The following is a 13,319-nucleotide window of genomic DNA, read 5'->3' on the forward strand; positions in this document are numbered from 1 at the left end:
TAAATTTTTCTATTCCTTTCAGTGCTTTACCTTCGGAAGAAATAGAATTTTTTTTTATTTCATGTTACTTATACTATAGGTACCATTACGCTTGACACATTCACTTTACTGATCGCATCCTTTGCTAAGTTGCAGAGTTATGTATTCAGTTCAAACCTTGTGAACCCCGATATGAGTTATTCTGTGCTGTAATTCTTCATTTTGTATATGGACACTACAGGCGAATATCCGTCGTTTCCGTCAGCGTCATCAAGGCGTTCTGTATAGGGCTCGAGAGCTGGTATGGTGGCGCTGCTGGATGGATGGATGGATGTTATGAGCGTCCCCTATGGAACGGAGCTGTGGGTAGCGCCACCAAGCTCTTGCAATTAGACTGCCTAATGTCCTACCTAGGTTAAAAAAGAACAACCAGAACAACCAGCTCCGCCAGTAGCGGCCTTGCGCGTAATCACGTCGTCGCTTGTTGCGGGTGCTCAATCCTCGCTTCTGCCCCGCACAACACCGGTCTACGGGAGCAATGACCGTGCGAAACCAGCAGCGCGTTTTATCACGCGGATTTCGCAAAATCTAAAACGTGAAACAGGATTTCAAAAAAAATCTGCTTGCTCCGCGGCACTGATCTTAACGCCAGCAATCATGTTTACGGCACTGGAGAAGAAATGCGACGGATCCCTCGGACGTTGTTGGCTGATGTGTCGCGCAGATGAAAAGCGTCGGCTACGATGGCTTCAGACAAGCAAACGACCGTTATTTCGTTCCCTCTTTCTCATTCTTTCGTATTCTATTACCCAGTTGTCTTCACACCTAAGGCACATGGTGGGAGCGAGCTGGACATATGTAGAGCTGAATGCCGAGGATGGTATAAATACGCCGCGGCTTTGGCTGTGTTTGTCAATAAGTCTGAGCATACGCCCTGCACAGACCGCTCGTGCGCCTGGCTGCGGCCATCGTTGCGTCCAACGCTGGTCGCGACAATTTCCGATGATAGGAAAAAAAAAATGACGAGCGTCTTTGTTTACGTCGCCCGTCGCACGACCCGGATCTAGCATTCCTATCGCTCCTTCTCACAAGACTTCCCAGCAAATCCATCGAATTTTATCTGTGGGAGCTTACCGGCGGCGTTTCTGTTGTTGTTGTGGCAACCGTACACGCAACAGCACACAGTTCCACTCTTTTTTGACCGCGATTCTGCGCCGTTCTTTCAAGGTGCCGTGCTTTCGCCCACGGACGCTAGCGCTCGGCAACGACTATTAGCTAGGGGCTTTACTATTAGTAGCTTAGTAGCGCCCCGCGTCGCAGGCGGCGTCACTTTTCTAGCTCAAAGCTGCAGCGCACGAGCTCTTTGAAGTCGAAATATGATAACATCGCGGCCGCGAGCCGTATGCTCTAGGTGCGAGCGAAAGCTTGCGAGGGTCAGGCGAGGAGGATGGCGGCTTGATCCGCCAGCGTATGACAGTGCTTTCTCGGAACAGACGTTGAGCCCGCGCAGCTTCAGGTGTGTCGGTTTCGCGTTTGCTCAGACGCGCAAGGGAAAAGCCGCAATATAAGTAAGCTTTTATATTCAGTAGTGTGTTTTGCCTTATTTGACTGTTCGTAATAAGGTGTTTATGCGTTCTCTTCCCCAGCCTAAACTGACGGGGATGAAAACACGGGACTCTTTTCAAAAGCGCTCTCACTTGAGCGCGCTTTGCCTCCGTAGCTTTCCCTTCATAGCCGCAGAAAGTTGTCCGCGAGTTTAGTGCGTATCTCCTGTACGGCACCAGCTGCGGCGGTCGCGCGCGTCCTATCTTGGAGGTAATCTACGCTGAGTTCGAAGGCTAGCAGACCTGACGTAGCTAATGGCTTATAGTGTGCACTGTGTTTTGGCGCGCCTATTTTGCGTTGAAGCGAGAGACGACACGAAGGGGAATTTGCCCACCGCTGCTGTCGCTCTTCATCGCGTCAGCGAGTGTCCGCGGTCATTGAGTCAGATGCGTCCATCTTTGCCTGTGCACGCGTGCCAACGTTCTTGTTAATTCAGTTAGTAAGCGAATATTTACAGCAGTTTATGCAGCTGATAAAACGACTAGCCTTACTTCGTAAGGCTGTCTAATAATCTGCTATCGCAGGGAATGCTTAGCCTATCGGGCGAAACCGCGACATTGTTATGTCACTGCCACCATATTGACACGTGTACATGTTTAACTTTCTCGGGTGACCAGGTTTCACTGCTTAACAAATGTTATCACGCAGCGCAGGACGCGACGCGCCTGCATGTATAGGAAATTTCTGGAATGTTATCGATGCTTTCATCCGCTGTCTGTCACCGAACCTTGTGTAATCTGGTTGCATGTATGTGCGACGCGAATAGTGCAGAACTTTGTGGAAGACACGCGGGTCCCAGCGATTAGTCTGGAATATTCGACGATTGATGTATAAAACCCGACGCGCTTGACCCGTTGATCAGATTTTCGACGATCGCCGACCGTGTTCGCCGCTATCGTTGTTCTATTAGCGTAGCCTGTTTTTGTGGGTACTGGTTCGCCCAATAAAAGTTAGTTTTGTCTTTCACAGTATTGCTACTGTGTTCTTTAACGTCACTACCACGTGACAATATAAACTGTTTTGTAAAGGAGCCATCAACTCGTTACGCCTACCCGCCTTTAATATCTACTTTCTTTCTCTTTGAAAGTAAAACAATCAAAATTCAAACTTCGGTATTCAAAATTTAGGGTGTGTAGGGAACACGTATGAACAGGAATAAGCAAATATGCGATGCAGATGCTTTAAGAAACGATAGCGTCCACTGAAATTTGGCTCGAGCATTACTGTGAACTGCGGCTGTATTGTCCCGGCGCAGCCTTCCAGAAGCATCGCTGCAAGGAGGTTCGCTTCGGTTTCTGCTTGGGCCCCAACGACCGAGTGTACAACGTGGTCTTCAGCAATGGCCAGTGCCGCCTCACTAAGTCCATCCTCTGCCTCCAAGGGGACAACAAGTTCCTCAACCTTGAGGAGTGCCAGAAGTTTTGCTGCAAGACCTGTTAAGTGATTCCAACTACCTTGCACTCCTTTACAGTACAACATTGCCTGTTACTTGATTCGTCTTGTTCAATTCTGGTTACTTGATGCCGCACTGTTAGTTGCAAAAAAGAGCAACGCATCGCCGTTTTTTTAAGCAAGAAATTAAGGAAGCTTGTCGCGTCGAGCGCGCGTCGGATTACTATATTATGCTGTAATTATTGTATTATTGGTTGACACCTAATTATCGTATCTTCAGTAACGACTGCTAAGGTTGGATAGGGCAACCTCTAACACTAGGTTTTTTTTCTCCACATCTAATCTACGTAAAGTACCATATCCACCACTTTTGTTTCTGTACACGGCTGAAACGGCAAGATGCTGTTCTGACAGGAACTGTTCATGAAGAGGGTGCTTATGAGGCATGGCGCTGCCAGACAGTCATTCTTGCCGTGCATTTGCCTAACAGCGAAAGCGCTGCGGATAAAAGTGTCCCTGCATTCAATCAACCAAATGAATTTCCCAGAAATTCCCAAGACGTAGGAAAGTTTATCCCTAGTGTAGAGGTGACTTGTATGTTCTCATAATTTAATGTTTGTTCCGTATTATTTGCCCAAAAGGTTTTATGGATTATCTATTGGTTCAGCATATTTTCCGAACGAAACAAGAAATTATGAGCATCAATATTATTCCTCTTTTTTCCTGTGTTATGTTGTGCGAAATAGGAATTCAACTGACAGTAGCCCGAAGACATGAAGGAACCTCACGCAGGAAACTAACGCATGCTTCTATGAGCTTTCTCGACACCTGGCTCTACATTTACGTGGAATGCCAATCCTGCTTTTCTTGAATTTGCGGTTTTACTCAAATCTCATTAGCTTATTCGACGTTTATTAGCTTATTCGAGGGGTTAGCTTAATTGGTAGGGGGACCGCCCTGGAAAATGGCGTCGATGCCAGGTTCAGCTTCCACATCAGGACGAAACATTCGACTTCGAAATTTTATTTCCAAGGATGCATCCTTACGGGCTTGATATGTGCTTCGTATTGGTTTAGTATCAGTATGTCAGCGGAGCGTTACCGTTGGCGCTCCTCCCAAACCTGCGCTTTCGCAGGCGGTGGCATGTAGGTAACGGAAACGGTGCGGTAGAACGGCAACGCAATACTCTATTGTTACCTTTCCTTGGATGGCAGCAAAGTACCGAAATGTTTCCTTTTGTCTTTGAGGTTAAGGCATGTCGTGTGCGAATCCCTTCTGACCGGAGGAGTCGAAACACGTGGCGTGCAGGCAACAGTGAGCACTGCCTGGCGCCGCCACGGGAAGGCCAGTGCCTGTCGGCGGACCTCCGCTACCGGTTCTACTTCGACAACAGCACCAACCAGTGCCTGGTGCACCGCGGCGTCTGTCTCAAGGGTCGGAACCGGTACCGGACGCTGGAGACCTGCGCTGCGCACTTCCCTCTCAAGAGTGAGTTCGCGCACGTCTTGAAAACGGCGGATCCTTCCTCTGGGTCAACGTAGGCGATGTTTCCGTCTTTGGAACGACACTATCGCATTGGTCGAATACTTGTTATACGTTACCGTATTGTGATCTCGTCCTTGTCACATCTCGGCTATATTAGACGCCGGTCTTCGCATTCGTGTCAGCAGAGCGAAGGACCACGCAAACGCTCGCACACACGCAATGAGAAGGAGGAGACTGGAGTATATAGCCAACATGTGATGAGATCGAGATGACAATAAGATGACGTTTGAAAAATATTCCACAAGTTTTTGACAATTTAGACCGGGCGCAAAATCTATAGTACACTTAATACACGCTGAAGTATAGTTTGCCTGAACATGACGGATCATTTGCTGCTATTCGAACGCTTGCAGACAGTTTACAAGTAGTTCCGCTGCATGCTTCACGCATTTTCCCTACTTTTCTTGCTGCTGCATTTCATAACCATTCCATATTTCATCTCGTATTACACCCGCTTCATTTTTTAAATCCATTCTTCTCGTCGTCGTAAAAGTGCATAGGTCTCCATAGCACGGTTATAAAAAGGAAATATATGGCTATTTTTACAACGTCGACAGCGCCAGAATATCCATGCACCGAAACGCCAGTATGGAAAGCCTATGATGGTGGCACCGCAATGGCTCCTCGATGCCGTCGAATCGAGCAAGCGGTGGACGATTGAGCTTATTGGTATTGCATTCTCATAACATAAGCTTAAAAACAAAACAGCAGAGAGACAGAATTCGATATCCCCGTGTTGGACATGATATGCCTAAGTTGCGGTTTCATTTAATGTCAAGAAAGCCTGTATTCTGTTGTGGACTGTTGTGGTATTCTGTTGTGAAGTCGGAGGTCCGAGAGGCCGCGAAGGTTCTATGGATGGTGCCGGGCCAAGTGCCGGGAGAAAGACAGGTCCCAAGCTACTTCCAAGAGACAAAAAGAAAGGTTTATATACAAATTTACATGAATTACTAGAATGGCTCTATGGAACATTACATGTCAAAATCTTTTCATGTCCTAGCGCCTCTTCACCAACACTCAAACTCCGCTTTTTATCCAGTTTTCCCCTTCTATCCCTTCATCTTTCATCCCCTGCCCCCATCCCCAATACGCTGCAGTGTGCTCCCATATGGCCTCAGAATAAGCGTACTTTCCCTCAACCAAACCACGAAGAAGAGTTCATTTCCCCCTTCAATCGATGAGGGAATTCAATTCCCTTCTTCTAGGACAATCGCAATCGTCGAACCGTTCGCAAAATCCGCCCAAGACGTCGTACCGTTTCGCCGGACTGCGCCTTCAATCTTGCGCCATCGCCCCCGCATACGAGGCGACCACGTGGCAATTTGGAAACCTCAAGTCGACGCAGTTCCCACGGAAGTCCTCGACGTTGGCCCCTTTCATAAATAAGTGGACCCTCCGTGACGGTCAGCTTGTCAGGGTCAGGAGACTGGCCTTGGTGGTGGTTACCGCTTTAACGGGGGGCGGCGGTTGTTTTCGCGTCGAAGTGAGCTTCTTTGCTTGCGCGTCACAGTCGGCGCCGGGCCCTGTCGTAGTACGGGTGGGCGCTGATGCTTCACGGGAAACACACAAAGAGCGCCGTTAGCGTTTAGCGATGCACGAGGCCGATGACCCATTGAAGCCTGGGGTCGCAGAACACGTCTCGCCGGTCATCTCTGGGTGGTCGAACAGCCGAAGATATGAACATAATTGCTTGACCACTAGTCTCAGGTGACGCTGATTTAGTCGCCAGCTCCCTGGCCTTGAGAAAACGACGAAGTGTGAATAGCGCTTCACAGCTGTCCGTCTGCCGGTGAAACAACCTTTGTCCCGAGGGACCGCCAGGTGCAACAATTCCATGAATTGTCAAGTGGTCTTGTATTCCCATAATTCCTCGCCGCATCTGTTCCTTTGTGTGCTTTTCGACTGGCGCTGCGCGAATGCGGCCGCACCGCATTCCTACGATGGCGGTGACGTGTACAAAACGTTAAAGAAAGCCATGTTTCCATCTGGCATATGTCTGAATAGCGGCCACTACGCTGAACGCGTGCCATAGAATTTGAACAATACCACAATGCGCTAAGCGGATGCTGCTGGCAGATTCACAAATTAAGCCTGGCAGTCGTCAAGTCGAAGTGCTTTCGTTTGACTGCATTCGGCACTTATATACATTTGGCACATTCTCCCGCGTAGAGCATCCGTTTAATTCGTTTGCTGTAGTGTACTTCGGAGTGGTTCTCTTACTATATCTTTTTGGCATAGGCTGCATTTCGGAAATACACGCAGTCCTACATCCCAGTCATCGGCATCCGTGCTGACACTCATTTTGCGAGTGTCGCTGACCCTCGTAAACAGATAATTAGACAGTCAATACAAACTTTATCAAAGTCTATGTGAGGTCTACAGAATGTCCACATAAACATCTTGTGGACTTTGGTCTCGTGCTCTTGTCGACCAGTGCATAGAGACTTCTCGTAGACAACCGTTGCCATGTTTGTGGAAGATAATATACTGGAGGGAATAAACTTCTTAACGACTGTTCTTTGTTCAACTATTTCCTGCAACGGTCTTCCTTGTAAACTTCATGTTAAGTTTCACAGCTAAAATAACGATTATTCATGAATAGAAACCAGTATACAAGAACTCCACAAACAGTTTATCTAGGGTATATTGATAAAGTGTCTATATTCTCTTTTATCATGAATGACAGGAAGGCTGCAACAGGGCCAGGAGTTTACAATCAAAACTACATTATGGCGCCTGAGCGGAGCCACGGTATCTAGCAGTGCAGAATGGCTTTCGTGGAAGAATATCGCGTTGCATTGTTTCGCACTCATATATACAGCGCTCAGTATAGCACTCGTATAGCCAGGGATTGCCGGGTCACGATTTAATAATGAAGTTTGCATCTCCTGCCGGTACCAACGCACAACTCGAGAGCGTTCGAACGTCGCTCCGCTGCGCCCGGTTGTTTTGCCGGTTCGTGCGTCGTTCACCACGTGACGGTGACGTAAATGAGACACTCGCGGAGCAAAGCGAAGGCAAGGCCACGTGTGGTGTACACGCGCAGTTAAGAGCGGCCGTCGCTCGTGTCGGCACGCAAGCACGGCCTTCAGTTGGCATATTGACCTCGCGCCGGCCTCGTATACGCCTGTGCGTCCCTTAACCTCCACGTCGTGTTGATCGCATTCTGCTGTCGGTATCTCTGGACAAGTTTGGTTCTCCTATCTCTCAGGGACCGCCCAAGCCACTCACTTCAGTCTTCTCACGTAAATCTACGCGCATGGCCCCTGAAGTAGCATGCCAGGCAATCAGCCACGCTACCATCTTTAGAGGAAGAACTGCAGATTGGGGGCGAGTCGGTGGTTTTCAATAATGTTTAAATACAGCGCTTAACGACACGGGACACAGAAAAGAGGATGAGACACACACGGCGCTGACTTACAACTGCGTTTACTGGAAAAACACGTTTGCTTTTTGAAAACTTACACCAAACGGACCACGCATGCTCAATGTCAAGAAAAGCACTTGTCATTCCCAAAACATTACCTCGTGGTCGCAGCTGAGACTAACACCGTTGTTCACCCCTTTTCAACAAACCCATTTCTTTCTAAGATAATTAAGGCTACGGAAAGATGACTACGTTTTCTCACGTGAAGTGCTTCAGCCACTTCTTTTGTACTGCTACCAATGTGCACAAACAGGATTTTTCTGTCATCAAGAACGATTTACACTTGCATTCGAAACAGTGCTTTGCCAGGTTTGTAGATCTCTTGTCTAAAGAATTTTGGTGTTCCGATAGCGTCACATTAATGCATCGGCCTGTCTGTCCAGTGTCCGTAAGGCCGCAGGACAAAGGCATTTGGTAAATAACAGCAATCTTACGGGGGACGGGCTTTTTTCTATGGTTTATTTTACAGCCTGTGTTCTTCCCTGTTCCTTCTCTCTTTCTTTGGACAGCTGCTCCCACCTTATCAACTTTATCAGGAGCTGAAAACAAAACCTTGACACCATATCTGGCCCCTACTTTTTAATATCTGTGTGAGAGAGAATGAACGTAGGGCATTACCGCTACTCTTTTACTCCTTTCAACCGGACTAGTACGCTGCTCCAAGTCGCGGTTGGAGGGTTTTAACTTCGTTAGGATTTTACCTGCGCATGAGACAAGGACCGCGTCCTTGAAACCGGTCTTCATGCATCGATGTACCTGTGCCTCGAGACTACTGGATAAAAGCAATACGAATAACATCTCCATCTTATCAGTAAATTCTCTGTCTCTCTAGTTAGGAACTTGTATCCGGTCCTCGTATACGCATTATAGTTTACGGAATATATGAATAACGGAGGCGTAGACGGCAGCGCTGACCGCGAAATATTGTCCCGTGTCTTGAAAGTGGACTGGCGACGTTTATTGAGGGGAGTTGGCCCCTGAAAAAACGCGGTGGTGAGACCCGGCTACATATCGAGCGGGGCGGGGAGCACGCGCACTTCCTCGTTATTGTCCTTGCTTGTCTCTTCTCGTGCCCTGCGCCCACTACTGCAGGTGGCATTGTTATCCCCTACCTCGGGAAGAGCGTCGGCTCGATGCTCAAGAAGGGGTGCAACAAAGGGGAAAAAAATTGGAGGACGCTTAAGCTTCGCCTTCAAGAGTGGAACGCGACAGCGTTCCCATCGACCCGCCAAGGGGTGTAAGACAATGCGCTACGGCGCAGGGATCACTTACGAGGCGCCCCGCATCGGACTTTGCGACCACCTATCATACGGAGAGCGTCGAGCAACGCATCGGTCGGCGCGGCAACGAAACGTGCGCCTGAGTAAACGGAACGAACCAAAGAACTCGGTGTCTCGGAGGGGGAAACGATCTACGCCAGCCAAACGTCGTGATCGGCACGGGCAGATAGATAGATAGATAGTGATCTAAAGAAAGGAACGGCGCTTGATTCTGCAACCCGCGTGGGAGCACGGCGAAGCGTCGTCAGGGGAGAGGGAGTCGGAGCCGCGACGCGCCTGGCACCGGTCCGCGCACAGCCCCAATGCGCGCATGGCGCGCCACCTGTCGGGGCAGCGCCGTACATTGAGAGGAGGGGGTCTTCTGTGTTTGCCGCAAGATGGCTCTGCGTGTGCGGTAAGCGCAGAAGAAATGTAGCGGAAACTTACTTCGCTACTCGTGTAAATGCGACTTCTGTAAGTTACATGCTCATAATTACCGATATACACCGCAGTATAACTTTCTACGGCACATTTTTAAGGCAACACCGCGTTCACTAGAAGCGCGTTTGTACCGCTTTCAAGCGTCGAACTCGTGGCTGAGTGGTAGCGTCTCCGTCTCACACTCCGGAGACCCTGGTTCGATTCCCACCCAGCCCATCTTGGAAGTTGCTTTTTATTTATGAAGTGCCTGCCGTGATTTATCGCTCACGGCCAACGCCGCGGACGCCGACGCCGACACCGACGCCGACGACACCGGATTTTCTGCGACACGAGCTCCTTAACGCTATCGCGTTAAAATGCTCGCGGCAGGTGCTCGCGCATAGAACACAGGGAGAGCTACAGGAAGGACAAAAGTACAACAGAGGTAAAAGCGTGACGTGCGCAGTCTCAAGAAAGAGAAAGGTAACCGCATTAGCTACAAATAGGAGCGTAAATATCGAAATGAATAAATGAAAAAAAAAAACCCACGAACGCGCAACATATATGTGCGACGTGAAACTACGTCAGGGCTAGGTTGTTGTCCACGCCGTGTTTTTGCACGTACTTATGGCGTACTCATGGCGTGCGCGGCGTACGTCGTGTTTGTGCGCAATGGGCGTAGGGGCGAACAGGGTGCCACACCCACAATTGTGTCTCCGGGACTGTAGCACATCTGTCTGCGGCGGATGTTATAACGCCGCGCATCTGCGTGCTGCTGCTGCTGACCGATGCGCAGCCGCGCTAGCTATTGAGCTTCCTCAGCGCGCTCAGCAGATTCTTCGGCGCCTGCAGTTACGCTCGTCGTCTTTGCACGGAAGCGTAGCGTCCAGCATCGTCTGAACTCTGCAGCCGCAAAGGAGGCCAAATGGTGTAAAGCGCGTTGTTTTTCGTGCCGTGGTATTATACGCGAAGGTCGCGTAAGGCAAGATGCGTTCCCACGTATTGTGCTCGACGTCGATGTACAAAGATAGCACGTCTGTGACGGTCTTGTTTGATCGCTCCGTAAGTCCGTTGGGCTGCGGATGGTAAGCAGTCGCCTTTCGATGCCTGGTGTTGGCTTAATTGAAAAGTGCCCCGAGCGGCCAGTCGCGTGGAAATTTCGAATGTGTTCGCGGGTTTCTTTCAAGCTTGGAAAAACACTTTTACGTAGCACGTACTGAGCAACAGAAAGCTGTGTCGGGAGTTTTCCATGTTGCTAGACAATTTTCTCATTGACACTTTTAATCTAAGTGCAATGTTTAAGGCGTTTTGAATAGTTAGGGTTAATTACGTGATTAGGCAGAATGCAAACAAGTAATCCCCAAGCCACGGCAAATGACATTACCTTGGTTCTGTCCAGCTACGTGGCATTTGCATATATTTAATAAAGCTTGGTGCAGGATAGTTGGGACACCCTGTATATACATACTATGTATCGTACGATCAAAGTAAATGCATGCGCAGCAGTGGAAAAATAACACCACAGGCAGTGAGCCACATCGCTAATGTTCCCATGAGTTAAAGAAAGAATTCGGTCTTTTATTACTTCTGTAAGTAATCTGTAAGTAATTAACTATATATATATATATATATATATATATATATATAAATATATATATATATATATATATATATATATATATATATTACTTACAAGCCGGGCCTGGTCATGCACACGTGGGTCCTGGCTAAGCTTAGTAATTAATACCCCGACTTAGAACCACAGGCCCGGGCCGTAAAATCAGGCCTGTACAGTACTCTAGTCGTGAGTCTTACCGACCAGGACGATCCCTTAGACTGTGTAATCATAGGTGGTGTCTTTGCGGAACAATACTGACAGCAGTGCACGATGAGGTTCAATTTATTATTGTAATGATGGTCGATCCTGGAGGCAGTGCAATGAGTGACGCGGGTTGGCTGATCCCGATAATCCACCGCATCGCGTTATACGGTTACTGAGCTGTAGCATTTGCTTTTCTTTTCATTGCTAACATTTCTTTGCTTCTTTCTGGAAAATGCTTCATTTTAAACAATTTTATTTCTTTCACTTCTCTGCGCTTCGCCACACTGTGCATTCCACGACACCCACATCACATGGTCTCTCATCAAATGAGAGGCTTTCGTACTCGGAACAATATTATGGACGAATGACCACGAAATCCCCCGAAAGAACCAAAAAGAACTATGGCTGTTAAAAAAAAGAAAGAAAGGAGGGGGCGAGGACATGGAAGGCGCATGAAAACATTGTACTAGCGGAACACCTTCTGGGGCAATAAAGAGGAAAAAAGAACTACGGGGGTGGAGCTTCTGCACATGTGCTACTGCCCCATGTAGCTCACCAGAGATTGACAGCACTTTTGGTTTATTGGAACAGATACTAGGGGAATTAGCGTAACCTCCACGAGTGACAGTTTCGCTCTTGCACAGATGCAATCAGAAAAGCAGGACTACAAGTGAAAATTTAACACTCACTTGTGTGCGTTTCTCTTATTTTGCTGTTGTCAATAAGATATTTATCTGCTCTCTTACCCTGCTTAAACTCACCTGCATGTAAATGTTGAACTCTTTTCTTCAGCCGCGCGCTAACTTGTGTGCTTTTTGCCCCCGTTACTCTCTCGCCCTTGCTACAGAAAGTTGTCCGCGACTATAGTGCCGCTATGAGCCCCAAGTATTGCTCCTCACAGAGATATGATGCTCGATAGAGTGGGCAAATTTGTAACTTATAGTTATTTTTTGCTTGAACAAAAATGGTTTATATTTGTTTTCTTACAAATATTGATCACTTGGTAAATAAAGTAATTCATGACCATTGTAACATTGTGATTACGTAGTAGGCCTGGTTTTTAAGCTCATTCCATATTCAGATTGTTAAGTCTAGGACAACTCACTGGGGCATCACACTCGGGACAAGAGTGTATGATTTTCGTGCTCCTAAGTGCGGCACGCCAAATACAATGTGGCAGCAGATGTAAAGAAGAAACGCTAAATATTACATTATTGCAAAGCAGGCTCACTAATCCTAATCCTCCTGGCTTTTTCAGGTGAGGACAGGCTTCGATGCGTCCGAACATCGTGAGGCGAAGAGCTTAACGTTTTACAACCTATAGCGTTTTCACAATTCTATTTATCAAATAAAATGTTGTTCAGATGCAATAAAATGCCACATGTTGGTTCCGAGAACCTTCATATAAATGAAATATTTCAGATTGGGCACAATTACCTATAGCAAGCGTATAATCTGTCAGTATATATGATGAAATAAAGAGAACTGCACAGACGAAGCGACTTCCAAGAATGGACGTATTTTATTTATTTGTTTATTTAATATACCTCAAAGGTCCATGAACAGGACATTACGTGAGGGAACATGGAACCATGTTCCAGCACGTGAATCCAGATATTTTTTTTTATCGACTACATGGTGGCAACGTTGAATATCGTCGACCTTGTGCAATGTGCCTAGTTTCATCTCCCTGTTGGACATTCTGTAAACGCAATAAAAGAACTTAGATCCAGCGCATGCGTTGGAATCTATGTGAAGCGAAGCTTTAGTAAAACAGTAAATAAAATATTTACAACTAACGGCGATGCGTACAATTTGGTTTACGTTCATTCCGTGCAACGTCTAATCTCATGTAATGTAGCGGCGCTGC

At 47.6% G+C, this 13,319-nt stretch overlaps 1 protein-coding gene across 1 annotated transcript in view; it reads left to right on the top strand.

Moving 5' to 3' along the window:
- The window catches only part of LOC142578259 (papilin-like), a 33,199-nt gene extending 20,241 nt beyond the window's left edge, over positions 1-12,958 (top strand). Inside the window, exons 7-9 of the mRNA XM_075687660.1 lie at positions 2,840-3,019; positions 4,285-4,464; positions 12,708-12,958. Of these exons, the coding sequence (XP_075543775.1) occupies positions 2,840-3,019; positions 4,285-4,464; positions 12,708-12,742 (395 nt within the window). The 3' untranslated portion in view covers positions 12,743-12,958. The remainder of the gene's footprint in view (positions 1-2,839; positions 3,020-4,284; positions 4,465-12,707) is intronic.
- Positions 12,959-13,319: the final 361 nt, after the last annotated feature.

This window comes from Dermacentor variabilis, chromosome 4 (assembly GCF_050947875.1).
Source record: "Dermacentor variabilis isolate Ectoservices chromosome 4, ASM5094787v1, whole genome shotgun sequence".
NCBI classification, from domain to species: Eukaryota; Metazoa; Arthropoda; class Arachnida; order Ixodida; family Ixodidae; genus Dermacentor; species Dermacentor variabilis.